This window comes from Nannobrachium achirus, assembly GCF_963921795.1.
Source record: "Nannobrachium achirus genome assembly, chromosome: 18".
In the NCBI taxonomy this organism is placed as follows: Eukaryota; Metazoa; Chordata; class Actinopteri; order Myctophiformes; family Myctophidae; genus Nannobrachium; species Nannobrachium achirus.
The window spans coordinates 21,699,856-21,715,628 of record NC_137825.1 but is presented as its reverse complement, the minus strand read 5'-3'; the positions used below and the strand labels follow the sequence as shown (position 1 = coordinate 21,715,628).

Below are 15,773 nucleotides of genomic sequence, written 5' to 3'. Positions count from 1 at the left end.
ATGTCAGTGGTGCTCAAACCTTTTCATGTGAAGGACCCCCAAAATGAAATGTATTTGGCCACGGACTCCCATCTCCAAATATTTAGTTCCAGGGACCCCCCCCCCCCCCCACAGCAGATCTACAAGCTCACAGTGCGTCACTCGCGCCGCACTGTGAGCTTGTATAACTGCTATTTTCCAATAGCTAAAGTATAAAATAATTAAGGCCCCTCCACCTTGGGCCCTAGTAACTCAGTCCCACTTTACCCCCCTTGTGACGCCCCTGGCCATGAGTCAACTTGCTTTACACCAATGCTCTCTCTCTCTCGCTCTCTTTCTCTCTCTCTCTCGCTTGCTCGTTCTCTGAGGAAATTCTCCAGACAAATAAGCCAGCTTTTCAGCCTGGCTCATACAGTAATCATACAGTAATGACTCAGACCCGGGGCTAATGGAGTGAAGACATGGCCGCAGCATCTCGGCACCGCTTCATGTAAACACTACCAGTTGCTTCAGCTTTCTTTATGAACGTATAACATACTCTGTGTGTGTGTGTGTGTGTGTGTGTGTGTGTGTGTGTGTGTGTGTGTGTGTGTGTGTGTGTGTGTGTGTGTGTGTGTGTGTGTGTGTGTGTGTGTGTGTGTGTGTGTGTTTGTATATATGTATACTGTGTCCCTGTGTGTAACATTAAATTCAATGCTCTTTAGTGGGAGGATTCCCTCTTTTTGTCATTCAAGTATTTTTATGCTCTTACACACAACATAAAAACAAACAAACTAAGAGTAGGATTCCCTTTTTGATGTACAGCATGAAGAAATCATACATAAATGTAATGTTCTCTTTGACAGCCTTGGGGACAGGGAAGAAATATAGAAACCCAATGAAAAAGAGTTTCCAAAAACACGTTCTGGTCTAATCCACCGCAGTGCATCCTGTTTCTATGTGAACACCAGGCATGTGCACACATAGACATCAAAGGGGGCTTGAGCCCCTGCCCTTTTATCCGTCTGTAAAAAGTGCCCTTTCCAGACCATGAATGCCGTTTTTACTATGGTGAAAGAAATGCAAACGCCCTCTTTCCGTGCCATAGCTGAAGGCAGCGTTCAAGAGAATTGCCTTCTCCAAACTCTCCTGAACTTGAATGCAGCATCTTATGTTGAAAGAAATGCCCTGCCTGTGTAGAAATCCATGCCGTTACGCCACATCTCCAGTTCTGACTTGATTATGCTTAGTTCAGTGTGGTATCAAGCACCAAAAATAGCCGACCTCCAAGCTCACACCGCGTCGCAGCGTGGCGCGTTGTGAGCTTGGAGGTCTGCTATTTTTGATATTTTCACCAAAAGGCCCTCAACCCAGACAGGGAGGGAGGGCGAACGTTGTCACTGCAAGGTGCCCCTACGGCAGGGATGGGCAACTTTGATGATGGCGAGGGCCACTATATTTCCACCTTCACTCAGAGGGCCACAATGCATATTCCTATGTCCTACTTTGTCATTCTAGTATCTCATACAAAAGAAGCAAAAATAGCAGATTGTAGATCGGCTATTTTTGCTTCTTTTGAATTGCAATCCCAAATTATTTTTTGTTGTTTTTGAACTGGAATCCAAAAAACTGGAATCCTGAAATGTAACATTTTTATCTAATTTCAAATGCATTTAGTTTTATACTCATGTTAACTTTATGAATCTAAATACAAATACATTGGACATAAAAAAAAAGAAAAAAAGAAAACATTTTATTCCTACTATACTAGTCATTATGCTACTAATATAGAATGACTGAATTAAAGCAGGTCATGTTTGGAATTGTAACAGCTGAAATCAATAATATATCAGTATTCCGGTATTAACTCATTCTGTGCCGATCCCGAACTAGTTCGGCTTTATTTCAATCCAATACAATTTTTTTTTTATTAATTCACTTACCCCGAGCTGCTTGTGAGTCGTGGGTGGTCCTGGCTCGCTAGCCGCTAGCCAGCTAGCCATTCTACTCTGTCCGACGATATATTCCATTAAAAATGGTTTAGAATACATTTTTGAGCTCCCCAATGTTCACCCAATGTTCGGCGCCGCTTCCGATGAGTACACGAGTGTGCCGATCCCGAAGTAGTCCGGCTTTTTTTTTTTTTTTTTTTTTTAAAGATTTGTTTTTGGGCCTTTTATGCCTTTATCGATAGGACAGTAGACTGACAGGAAACGGGGAGAGAGACGGGGAATGACATGCGGCAAAGGTCGTCCGGATCGGGAATCGAACCGGCGACGCCAGCAGGCATCATAGCCTAGTATGTGGTATGCGCCTTGACCACCAGGCCAGCGGGCGCCCCAGTCCGGCTTTTTTTAATTAAATGAATAAAATGATAAGAGGCCTTCTGAAGCCTGGCCTGATTTTTCTAGCTACTAGCCGAAAGCTAGCAACCTCCCGGCCGGCCGTTATTTGCGAACGAAATCGCCAATCTCCGCCTAATCCAATGAAAGACCACATCTTTGAAGGCTTATATCTCTGGATTGTGTCTTTAGGGAAGCGGCGCGAGGTTTATTTACGGCGAAATCGCCCAAAAATGATCTTTTAGATGACAAAATGGGAATAGCCATTCTGTTAGCATTATCATCCGGGACATTTCCATGACGTGCATGAACGTGAGCACGTGAGGTCCTGGAAGGTGAGGTCCTGGAAGCTAAAGCGCTCGCCTATGAGAGATACCCTGGCATTCCTTGGCCCCTAGAGGGCGCTGGCACAGAATGAGTTAACCTGGGGGCCGCATTAAGTGAAGGTGGGGGCCGCATGTGGCCCCCGGGCCGCCAGTTGCCCATGTATGCCCTACGGGCTGGGGGTGGCGTGGCACCTGTCCATGAGGATTGAGGAATGTTAAATGGAAGGACTTGGACGAGGCGCCACAGTATGGCCTCCCGGTGGGGGCTCCTCACTGGCAGGCGAGCCACTACTAGGGTATAACTGCAGTGGCAACACAAGCTGGAACAACAAGATTTTAACCACTTTTTCTTTTCTGCTTTAACTATTGATTACTCACGCCGTGGAGCAGTGGCGAAATTAGACCTTATTCCCCATGGGTTTTCAGATCAAAGGGGCCCTGGGCTCAGGGGCCCAGGGACCAATGTGAGCGGGTCAGTCCGACGGCTAAGACCCACAATTGTCGGGTCTTGTCTAGCACAGATTGACAGCCATACACTACAATGATTAATTCAGAGTGGAAATCATAGGCTAACAATAACTGCTGTGAATAGCCTAATGAACAACTACATGGCAGAGTTCTGTGCATTCGTCTATATTATTTAATTTTAGACAATAAAAGGAGCCAACAAGCCAAAAAGGTGAAGCAGAAGAATCAACCATGAGTGATTGGCATGACAAGCATTCTTATATTGCCAAAGCATACAGTATGATACAAAATAAAATAATCTCCTCATCTCTCTCCCTTTCCATATCACTGCTTTAAAGTGACTCTCACTCACTCACTCACTCTCTCTCACACACACACACACACACACACACACACACACACACACTCCTTGTCTCCCTCTCTTTCATCATGTGCAGTGCCACTGTGCCACGCACCGACACCACGAATCAAACATACACGCGACAACCGAAGCACCGAAATGAAGTGCTGTGCAAGCGCAAACACACGCGAACACTGGAACACCACCACCAACACAATCAAAACAAACACACGCAGGCACGCGGTCACGTTGTTACACAAAAAGACAGACAGCTTAATGGCCCACTGGCTGCACATCAGTGGATTACACTGATTACAGCAAGATAAATTAAATTCAGATAGACCTACCTTGGCTTTAGGTCCAGAGTCTCCTCCAAAAAGCAAAGCAAGCATCCACACCAACAAAATATACGATTTTGTGGTCTTTCCATTTGTTATTTTATATCCTTTGGACGTGCACCCAGTATCTTGACTTCCACGTTTTATCCCGCGAACATGAGCGTTTGTTTCCCTTCCCCAGCTTTCACTTGTTGACAAGTTGGCTGACAAGTTTGAATAGCACATTACCGGATGTTTATGATTGGCGCTTCCTCACGATAATGCGAAAATAAAAGCTTTGTACTTTTATGAGGGGGCCCACAGATTAGGAGAGTAGAGACTCCTAATATATCGGAAATGACAATAGCCTATGAATTTATTATATGTAGGACTATATAATATGGAGCGCATTGGGCGTCTATTGAAAACACATTTTATTTTGCCACTAGGGGGGGCCCTTGGGTTTATAAAACCCAAAAACCCGTCCAAATTACGCTTGTGCCGTGGAGTCTTGAGTTAAATAATATTTATTTTGTATTTGTCGCATTCCTAAGACAAAAATGTGATTATAGTAAATTTACCCTGACGGTTTCCCCATCCAGTGCCATTCATTTGGGTCCCCATCCGGAATCAATGGGGGTAAATGTACTATAATCACATTTTCGTCTTAGGAATGTGACAAATACAAAAAAATATTATTGAACTCAAGTCTCCATGGCATGAGTAATCAATAGAAAATAAGTCATTTTGGGGGTGAACTACTCCTTAAATTCCTAAAGAGCTAAGTGGACACAGTTTTTGTGGTTGCTGTGGCCGTTCTTCAGCATCAGTAACAACAGTTGTTTGGTCACCGGGGGACGTAGAGTACAGTCCACAGGACGACCGGTGCCTCGCGTTGTTGCCTTTTTTGTCCATTAACATTTCCTGTGCTTCTTTTCTGCTTCTTCTTCCTCTGTTTTGGGGGGGGTTTCTCTAGGTGGCCGCCAGAGCCGGGGTTTATGACATCCTCAACCAGCTGTTTTTCTCCGAGTTCGACAACCCCAGGGACCTGCCACTGGCCCGCCTGCGCTGCCGCTGGCTGCAGCAGAGCCTACGACCCCTCCCGTTCCGAGGAGAGTTCATCTGAGAGATGGAAGAAAAAGACCAGACAGACAGGAGAAAAGAAAAATAAAGACAAGAAAGGATCACTGTGAACTTTGCCAAAATGTTTTCTTTTTTTCTTTTCCTTTTTCTTTTTTTTTTTAACACACAGTAAGATCCTCCTCCCAAATGTTTAACCACTTAAAACTAGGGTTGGGATCCGGAAAACCTGGAACCGGAACTGGATCCTGATCTAACTTTGAGGAACCGGATGCAACATTGAGGAACCGGGATCGGTTCAATCACATTTAGAACTGAATTCTGGGACCAGGTTAATATATCACACTGACGGAGCTGGTTATGTGGACTTCACGTCTGATGTGCAATTACGATACTTTACAATAATTACGATACTCAAACCTTTATTGTACGTTTCAAGGACCACCATAACTCTTGAGAGTGTACAAATGGAACCAAACAGAACAGACCCTAAGGGTCCGTTTGGTTCACATGGACCTAAAGGTCCGTTTGGTTCCACTTGTACACTCTCAGGGGCCTTTTCCACCAGAAGAACCTTGGTTCAAGAACCAGTGCCGTTCAACTTTCTTGGAAACTTGGTTCGTTCTTGCGAACCGGCCGCGAACCGGCTTGCGTTTCCACCAGATTGAACCACAGGAACCAAGGATTTTGTCGTCCCCTTTCCGAACCAACTTTTACGGTTCGGAACCAACTCTGTTCTCGGTGGAAAAGCTCACCTCTGGTTCATCCCATAGGTGGGAGAAAGAACCTGAACCAGTTCTTTGCCAGTCGAAAAGCACCCTCAGAGTCACAGACCTGTTAGGGTCCATTTGGAACCCCATATAGGGATAGTTGAACGGTTAAGGAATCGGACTGTTAAGAGGGAATGGTTAAGGAACCGGAATTGTTAAGGTTCCCAACCCTACATAAAAACCCCATGTGGTTGAGCGGAGCCCCTCCCGGCTCTATGCTAGTGCCTTTTCTGTTTCCCGTTATTAGCTTTTTGCCGCGTCGCGCTGTGAGCTTGTCGGTCCCGCTGTTTCCCGCCGAAAGCTTTCCCAGCGAGACGGATGCCCAGGCGTTTAAGTGGTTAATGTAACTCCGGAGAGCTGCGGAAATTGGGTCAGTTTGGTTTGCATTTGTTACGAGTTACGTAGGTGGACAAAGTGAACACAAGCGTACTGATAATGTCATGCTTTGTATATTTGTGCCTACGTTGTGTGCATATCAGCAGATGTCAAGTTGTTTGTGATACTGCTTTTTTTCCCCTTCTCTTTTGCTGTTTTTCTTTTAGATTTTCTGACTCCCAATGTTAACTGTTTTAATTTTCTTTTTCTTTTATTGTCTGTATTCTGTAGTTTTTAGCCCAGTTTTCACATGTTAAAGGGAATCCCTTTAAAAAAAAAGGTTTTTAACAGCATAACATAGGTCAGTGAACTAATATTTGTCGCCACTTTACCAGACCAAAATATATGGTAAAAATCACTTAACATATGTTGCAATGCAGCCCATCTCACTCTACGAAATGTTTTTACATTGTTAAAGGTCAACCTAAGGCCACGACTTGAAACGTCTCAAGATATACAGTAGCCTACAGACCAATGTTATTATGACACTTAACAGTAAACACCAGTTTGTCCGTCTCTGTCAGAGCCAACAATTTTCAGTATTTTTGGAATTGCTTGCTTTGTGTCCCCTGTTATTTTTATTTTTTAGTCCTGTCCTTTTGTTCTTAAAGTGGCTGACAACAATTGCTGCACAGTTGTGTAATTGAAAAGGTTTTTTTTTTTTAGTTTTGTTGTTGCTAAAAGTGCCACCTTGACATGCAATTGCTGTTGAGTCATTCTTAAATGTGTTGCTGCCATTTTAAAAGAGAACTCCAGTTTTGATCCTTGTGATACGAGAGGATCATACAATTTATATGTTGTTCTATTGCTGTCGGGCAGAAACCTTATCTCCATATTGTAACTTTTTGTTTATTTTGTCTCTCTTTTTCATAAATGAACGCCCTACTTGGTTATACTGCCGCGTCACACGTGTTGAGCTTGTAGATCGCACTACTTTTTGCTACTTTTGAATTTGAAATCCTGAAAAGTAACCGTTTTGGACTTATGAAGTTTGCACCCGAAAAAGACGTTTGTGGGGAGAGAAAAATGTGTCATGTGTCTTCTGTGTATTTATCCTGTGAAATAAGGAATTGTACTTTTCCTTCCTTCGACGATGCAAAGATACACACGACGACGACACGAAATGTCAGCGTTGGAGCGGCGCAGAATGTTCTATGATTTCTGGATTTCTGTTTGGTTCCACCACTCTCACAGTTATGGAGGATCAGGGACGTGCTGGCCATTGGGAGAAGCGGGCCAACTCCCGAACGGCCGGTTCATTCCCGGCCGGTCCAGGCCGGCCATTAGGAAAAAATTAAAAATAAAATGTCGGCCTTCGTTCCATTTTGGGGGCTGGGTGGCCAACAAAGTAAATCGTCACTGTCGGGCAGAAACCTCGCATCTCCAAGTTTTAAATGTGTAAATTTTTTCGCAAAGCAAAGCCCTGCTTCATCATACAAGGCCGTCGCACAAAAGTAGTGAAAACAGCCGATCTACAAGCATTGTGTGCTTGTAGATCGGCTGTTTTCACTAGTTTAAATCATTTTTAAATGATAAATACAAAACAAACGGTTTTGGACATACAAGGTTTCCACCCGACAACGACGAATATAACTAATGTAATTGGCCCACTGGCTTGTCACTTGTCATGATCTGAAATGGCAAATCTTTGAGTAACAGCAGCGCTATAGAGAGAGAGATCTTTCTCTCTATAGCGCGCAATGAGGGCCTCTACAACTCTTTTTCCCGGGCTGAATCAGGGGCCCAGCACGTCCCTGTGGAGGATCTTTGACATTGAAACGTGTGAGTAGCCACTGAACAACCTAATGAAGGTACTGTACTATGATTACATGTGTTTCCCGCCTGTCTTGTCCTGTCACAAATTACTTGCTTTATTCACTGTAAGTGCATTCCACTGGGTTCAAACAAAGTCATCGTCTGTGCTGTTTGCAGTCTGCAGCATGGATTATTTTGAAGTTTATATATTTTACATATTCCCTGTCTGCAGACTCTGCACCAAATCGCCTTGCCAAAAATAGCAGATCTACGCTGTGAGCTTGTAGATAATATGCCATGTTTGGCAAATGACTCCCCTCCTCCAGAATATGGATGAATGCTGGGGTTCAAGTGGTTAAAATGGAAAAAAGAGAGGAGGAAAAAAAAGACACTCCGTGTTAACTAAGCAGTAAATATGCAAAATAATTTGTAGCTTGAATGATGTGAATTGAGGAGCCCTCGGATAGAATGTGGTCGTACAGTAATGGCTATAGTATTCTTTGACATCATCAACAGGGCCCCCGGGCAGCACAGGACTCAACCAATTATACGTCTGTATGGGACTGTAAAATGTACGGTTTGGAAAAAGCCGAGCCAGCAAAATAACTTACTGTAAACTTGGAACAACGTATTGCGTCGGTATGAATTGACGGTGGGTAATTACAGGGCCACTCGGTAAAAATGCTGAGTGTTAATTTAACTTCCAGAGTGGTAAGAATGCACCCGGTATTAACTGTTCTGTGACTTTTATACTGTGTGGTTCTCACTGGTGACATTTATGGAATGGGGAAAATGTGGCACTTGTGTGAGTCAGGGTTGAGGACAATATGCTGTAAGTTATACGAAGGCATTGCCCTTCAATGAAAGGCGGGGATGATGTTTTCTTTGCAGCGCTGAAGCGTGTTGTCGTCACTGTCGCGTGGAAACCTTGTATGTCCAAAACTGTTGCTTTTTTCAGGAAATGTGTGTGGGACCTGCGTTCCATTGAATGCAATGTTATTTTTTATTTTAGTCAAAAGCTCTTGTTAATACTTGTCATTGGTTCATTCTTTATACAACCCACAGGCACGGGGTTGAACCGGTTCAGTTCTTTTGGTTCAGAACCCTAAAATTTGGTTCTGAACTTTAATGGAACCAAGAAATGGCTGGCGGTTCCGCTAACACACCAAGGTTTCAAAGAATCTAGAAAGGAAGCAGTTCTAGAAGGAAGGTTATTTTGGTGGAAAAGAGGAAGACAGACCCTATTTTCCCTCTTTTCGCTTTCCAAGAATCTTGGTTACGCGACGCTTTGTGAGCTTGTAGATCAGCTATTTGTGCTACTTTTGTGCGGCACCCTAGTATGGCGAAGTCAGGCATTCATTTACAAAAAATAAATAAATAAAGGGTTGATTTGTAGAGATGCAAGGTTTCTGCCCGACAGCGACAATATCCTAGTTTAATCGTGTTTAATTTTCAGATTTATGCCTAGGCTACTTTATTTTTTATTTTTTTGGTCTTAGTATAAAATGGAGCTTAAGTGGTCAAAACAGGAGTTTCCGTAATGTGCCTCACTTCCTCTTTCACCGATTGAACCAATTTGTCCTTTCCTGAAGATTTGTCCGCAACAGGCACGTGCACACATCAAAAGGCCCCTTTATCTGTCTGTAAAATGTGCCCTCTCCAGACCATGAATTTTACTATGGTGATAGAAATGCAAATGCCCTCTTTCCATGTCATACCTGAAGGCAGCATTCAAGAGAATTGCCTTCTCCAAACGCTACTGAACTTGAATGCAGCATCTTATGTTGAAAGATTTGCCCTCTCTGGGTAGAAATCCATGCCATTACGTGTGGTTTTACACACCGAAAATAGCCGACCTCCAAGCTCGTTGTGAGCTTGGAGGTCTGCTATTTGCGGTGCTTCCTCCAAAAGGCCCTGTTGGAAATTTCAGCCCCTGCCTTTCTAACATTCTCTGCACGTCCCTGGACACAACCCAATACTTTCCTTTTTCTTTTTCACTTTGACAGATCTTCAGTAGGACTGGAGGAAGTAACATAATGAAAAGTGCATGTACAGTACGGACACGGAGCGATGATTCCATGCAAGACATGTTAATATGGTAGCGCTATTAATGATTTCTTTCTTTCTTCCTTTTGAAAAGTAAATTTAAATATTTTCTGTAGCCTACTAGGCATTACCTTTTTTTGTATTCAACGCCTCCTTGTGCCATGTATTTTTTTCAGGATGAATAAATCATGCAAATAGACTTAAATCTTCAATCTGTAACTTATTTTAATGAATAAAACGTTGTTTTAACCAATCTGTATGGTAGAGTATGTTGATACAGTATAACTAATTAGTACATCTGCAGTGGTTGGAGGTGATCTCCCTACTCCATAGGTGGAAAGTAACTAAGAACTTTACATAAAGTAGGCTAAAACTGTAGTTAAGTACAATTTTGAGGATCGAAATAACAATTCTTCTAAGTGTGTAGACTTCTTGCAAATTAAGTAACGCAGTTTAACAATAGTTTTACTCTTGAGAGCGTAAAATTAAACGGTTTCATTTTATGCTCTCAAGAGTTAAAGATCTATAAGGGTCCATTTGGTTACAAACTCTTCATCATTTAGCTGCATGGGGACCACCTGGAACCGCCTCAAGGACCACTAGTGGTCCCCAGAACACTGGTTGAGAACCACTGCCGTAAAGTAATAAATTATTTTGATTGATTGATTATTTTATTAGACAAAAATGGAGAACAGTACAAGTATTGTCAATACAATTGAAATGTAGTACAGTACAAGTACAGTTGAACACCCTGCCTAAAAGGAACATCCCAAATAAGACCTTTTACGGTCGAGAAGTAGCCAAATCTTTTTTCTTTTTTAGTTTTTTTTTTAGGTTAGGAGCTTCAGTGGCTTTTTGATGTTGGAGTACCATGAGGTGCAAGCGTAGTCAAAGTGGGACTGAATGAGGGCCCCAGTAAGAGTCCTGAGGGTACAGTAGCTCATATTTCTAATATTTCTCTGGCTGTTGCGGCTTGCTAAAGGAAGGGGGCTTTCTGACCACACACACACACACACACACAGCGAGCATGCAGCCTCGCTCGGGTTTCTCCCTCTGATAACACGCGGCCAAATAATTGTCTCTTCCTCCCTCTTCTTCCTCTTTCCTTCCTCGTTATCCTGGCATAATTTTTCAGCTCCAGAAACGCATGGCTAAGCGTCCACTCACACATCCGGCCCCCGCTCTGCTCTCTCTGCCTGCATGCATGCTGTCAATGCCAACATCGGTGGTGGCGGAAAAGTATGCTTCGAGGTACTTTCACTTGAGTGTGCGTGTGTATGTATGTGTGCGTGTATATACAATGTGTGTGTGTATACTGTATATGTATATATATATATTGTATATGTATATCGTCACTGTCGGGCAGAAACCTTGTATCTCCAAGTTTAAAATGTGTACGTTATTTCCCAAATTAAAGCCCTGCGTCATCATACAAGGCCGTTGCACAAAAGTAGTGAAAACAGCAGACCTACAAACACACAACGCCTCGCGGTTACAGGTGCAGGTACGATTCCCCGCTCCAGCTATCACTGCTCCCCTCCCCCTCGTGCTCCTTGTGGGCTGCACTGGGTTCAGCTGGGTTAAGCTGAAAAAAAGCAGCTGGGTTGGGCTGCGATATCTGAATTTCCCTCGCCGGAGGAGTAGGTAACTATCGGTGCGAGGCGTTGTGTGCTTGCAGATCGGCTGTTTTCACTAGTTTAAACCATTTTTAAAATGATAAATGCAAAACGAACTGTTTTGGACATACAAGGTTTTCCCCCGCCAACGACAATATAAAGTATACATATACAGTCTTGTGATGTCTTCTCCAAATTTGGGCACTGTAGTGATGTCAGTGATGTTATTTTGGTCCTTGTTATTTGGTCCACACTCCAAGTTTGTTACCAAGGTGTCGACACTGTTTAGTATCAGTGATGTCAGAATGCAGACGGCGATAAGACAGAAACAGACAGAAACATTTGGTATCTCCATACATGGAGTTCCCTGCTCATACGGACACTGATACATACATATTGCCTACACACAAGGCCTGGCATAGGAGCGGTTAGCACCGCTCAAAAACTCACTCATTGTTCATACTCATACCAAAATGTGTTTTAATTGAACAAATATATCGTCACTGTCTGGCCAAAACCTCTTAACTCCATTTTTGAGGTTTTAGGTTTTTTTGGCATGAATCAGGGCTATTGAACACCCTTTACAGCTGAGTGTTGGTGAAGATAATATTGAACCAATGGAAAGTAGTAAAAAGTGCTTGGGACAAAACCTCCTAACTCCACACTTTCTGCCAAACCAGCTAACTCCACCCGAATCACATTAAACATGTGATTCATTCCAATTAATTATTACAAAGCCTCTAATTAATTAATTATTATTTTGTATGAATTATTTTTCAATCGAATCCCATCCCTACACACGCACGCATGCACGCGCACACACACACACGCACGCACGCACGCACGCACGCACGCACACACACACACTTGCGCCTGTTCCACTACTTCTCGAGCTGCACACACACTGGAACGCACTAAGTTGAGTGAGAGTTGTGTGGGGGAGGCGGGGGGCAGAGACAGCACAATGCATTCCGGATGGAAGTCTAGTGGTTTGAAGTCTAGTGCGTGTTGTGTGGTTGCACAGAGCACCATCCAACAAGCACACAACACGCACTAGACTTCAAACCACTAGACTTCCATCCGGAATGCATTGTGCTCTCACTCAACTTAGTGCGTTCCAGTGTGTGTGCAGCCTCAGAGGCAAATACTTGGTGGTGTAATCCACAAAAAAATAAAAACATTTTAAAACTTCAGTAACTGGTTACTTTGCAGATTTAAACAATTATATCACGAAACATTAACCACTTAAGCCCTATTTTATACTCGGGCTGTTCGAACATAGCAGATCTACGAGCGCAGAACGTGTCATGAGGCAACGCATTGTGAGCTTGTAGATTGACTATTTTATTTTTAAGGTTTGACAACATTTGAAAATATTTGGTAATGTAGTACACTTTAACTTTGGCAATGTATACTTTCACTCAAGTAAACTTTTGAATACAGGCCTTTTACTTAATAGTATTTGTATATTGTGGGGGTATTACTTTTACTTAAATTAAAATCTGAGTACTTCATCCAGCAGCACTGGCCAACATCCAAAGTTGTGTCCGGGGGTTATCAACGTAGGGGACGGCATACTTTAAACAGAACATAGATGAAGCATTGTATGACTTGAAACATGGTCCATATACAGTAATAAAGAGCTTACGCAGATCAAAAGACAAATCTGCAATGGCTTTTGATGTTGAAGTAAATCCTAAATGAAAAAAAAAGAAGAAGAAGAAAAAAAGAGAGATGGTCACTCCTTTCAAGAATGGATGACTATGAGGGGATTACGGCCTCCTGAAAGGTACTGGCCGGCACATCAGTGAAGCTTCCGAAGGCTTGGGCCGGCCGGCCGGGCGCGCTTTGAAAGGCTGATATCCCAGATCATTTCCCGTCTTGTAAGTGCAGAGCAGAGGCTTATCTAAGGGAGTGCGGAAGTTGTAAGGATTTTATCACGCCGCAGCCTATCCTGGATTATTGTAAATGAACCCCAAGTGGTTTGATTTCTTCTTCTTCTTTTTTTTGGAGCGTGTAAGATCAGGCACGTGCACACATAGACAAGGAAGGGAGCTTGAGCCCCCTTCCCTTTTATCTGTCTGTAAAAACTGCCCTTTCCAGACCAAAAATGCAATTTTTGACTATGGTGAAAGAAATGCAAATGCCCTCTTTCCATGCCATACCTGAAGGCAGCATTCAATAGAATTGTCTTGTCAAAACTCTCCTGAACTTGAATGCAGCATCTTATGTTGAAATAATTGCCCTCTCTGAGTAGAAATCCATGCCATTACGCCACATCTCCATCTCCAGTATTGACTTGGTTATGCTTAGTTCAGTATGGTTTCACACGCCGAAAATAGCCGACCTCCAAGCTCACAGCGCGTCGCACTATGACGCGTTGTGAGCTTGGAGGTCGGCTATTTTCGGTGCTTCTACCAAAAGGCCCTTTTGGAAATTCCGTCCCCTGCCTCTAACATTCTCTGCACGTCCCTGTGTAAGAGCACGCCATGAGCACGGAACTCCATGTATGGAGATAACTAACATCATGGACAGACGTTACCGACGTCCGTGACAGACACCCATACAAGGAGTTATGCACGTGTGTCTTGTTTGTTTGATACCAGTGCGATTTTATTGGGAAAATGCTAAAACTCACATATTGGCATATCAGCATTCCCATATACAGTATGGGCATATACTGATGACATCAGGGATCTCCACATACCTATATGGGCAAAAATGGACAAGGACTGACAGATATACAGACATCTCCATAGATGGGCATAAAAGGGACAACGACTGACAGATACAGAGATTTCCATATATGGGCAGCATGCTGGTGGGACTCCACCCAGTGTTAAGGGACGGGAATTTCTGAACAGGTTGGTCTTCAATGAGTGAGATCTGCTTCAACTCAGAGCTTCTCTTCTCTAACTGAGTGACCTCCTCTTGCAGCTCTTTGACGAAGCTTTCAGCCTGTTTCTCTGTTTTCTCCTTCTCTTCAATCACATCAATGAGCTCAGCCTGGCTTCTCTCAACACAGCTGACCAGAGCAGTGAAGACCTGGTGCACACTGTCCCCTATCTCTCTGTCTGCATCTTTCCTGCTGAGCTCTACTGAGCGTTTGACCTCCTGAATCGTCTGGCCTGGATCATCTGCTGAACTTCAGCCTCTTCAGTCTTTGCTTCATATTCTTCGTTCAACTTGTGATTCCTGCACTATCAAACCATCTCAGAAATGCAAGTATTGACAGATACTTCTGTTTTGCACATAGTGGACACATCTTTGGTGTCCCAGTAATGTGTGATACAGGCTTTGCAGTAGTTGTGTCCACATGGAGTGGCGACTGGATCAGTGGACTCATCCATACGGGAAGAAAATACAGAACAACGGTATGAGCGTCGCGCTTGGCACAGACATGCGCAGAGCAAGTTCTGTCATTGAACTCAATGCAGTTGTTGCTGGCCTCAGCTCAATGCTTCTATTCTCAACCAAATCACATGCTAGCTTCATAATATAATCACATAATAGAACACTATTTAAATGGGGAAGTTGCATTGCTCGTTCCTTGCTTGCTTTTTGCTGCTGCCTACTGCATCTACTCCATGCCGCTGCTTTAAAACAGCTGCTCACTCCATCCACCACCCCAGCTACCACCTGTAACATGAACAAAAATAAGTTTGAGAAGCGTTGTACTATAATAGATCAAATCCCTGAGGCAGGCACACTCCAAGCCTCAGGGGGGGTCGGTAACTCTGCGTTCATCCATACAAGGAGGCAGGGCGGCAGGGCCGTCACAAGGGGGGGGAAGTGGGACTGAGTTACTAGGGCCCAAGGTGGAGGGGCCTTAATTATTTTTTCTACCACTTTTTCTAGTCACATGTTCAAATACTGGATTCTGATTGGCTAAATTCCGGAGGTTATGGCAGAACAACCGCCGCAGTTGTGTGAGGACGAGATCAATGCGCCTCAGTGTACATCCGGGGACTTCAGGAGGTAGTCGGAACACCTTTCCCCCAACCAACATATGACGGTCGTAGCGGTCCTATGTTTACTAACGTGCGTACGACGTCGCCGATTTATTTGGATCCAATGCAATCCGCCAACTTTAAAGCCCCTTTTCTCTGAACCTATGCCTTTCTGGAAGCGAACAGCCTCTATTTACGGCCGGAACGGTCCTTCTAACTGACGTTAGCTTAGCTGTATGCTAGACATCTTTCTCTGCATGGAGTTGGCGTCATCTGGTGGTGAGTAGAAGATGTTGTTTGTGGAACTATTTGCTGTCGTCGCGGAAGTTTTATAGGCAATAATGATTGTAACTTAATATCCTTGCAAGTTACAACTATGTGTTTTCTTTCATGTATACGGAAAAAAGTGGTAGAAAAGCTATTTACCACT

The 15,773-nt window shown here is 43.6% G+C and overlaps 1 protein-coding gene across 1 annotated transcript in view; it reads left to right on the top strand.

Moving 5' to 3' along the window:
* Positions 1-4,877, top strand: part of pald1a (phosphatase domain containing paladin 1a) — a gene marked incomplete at its 3' end in the record, with an annotated part of 110,374 nt that extends 105,497 nt beyond the window's left edge. The window contains exon 19 of the mRNA XM_080747691.1: positions 4,728-4,877. Within this exon, the coding sequence (XP_080603817.1) occupies positions 4,728-4,877 (150 nt within the window). The remainder of the gene's footprint in view (positions 1-4,727) is intronic.
* Between the last annotated feature and the right edge of the window lie 10,896 nt (positions 4,878-15,773).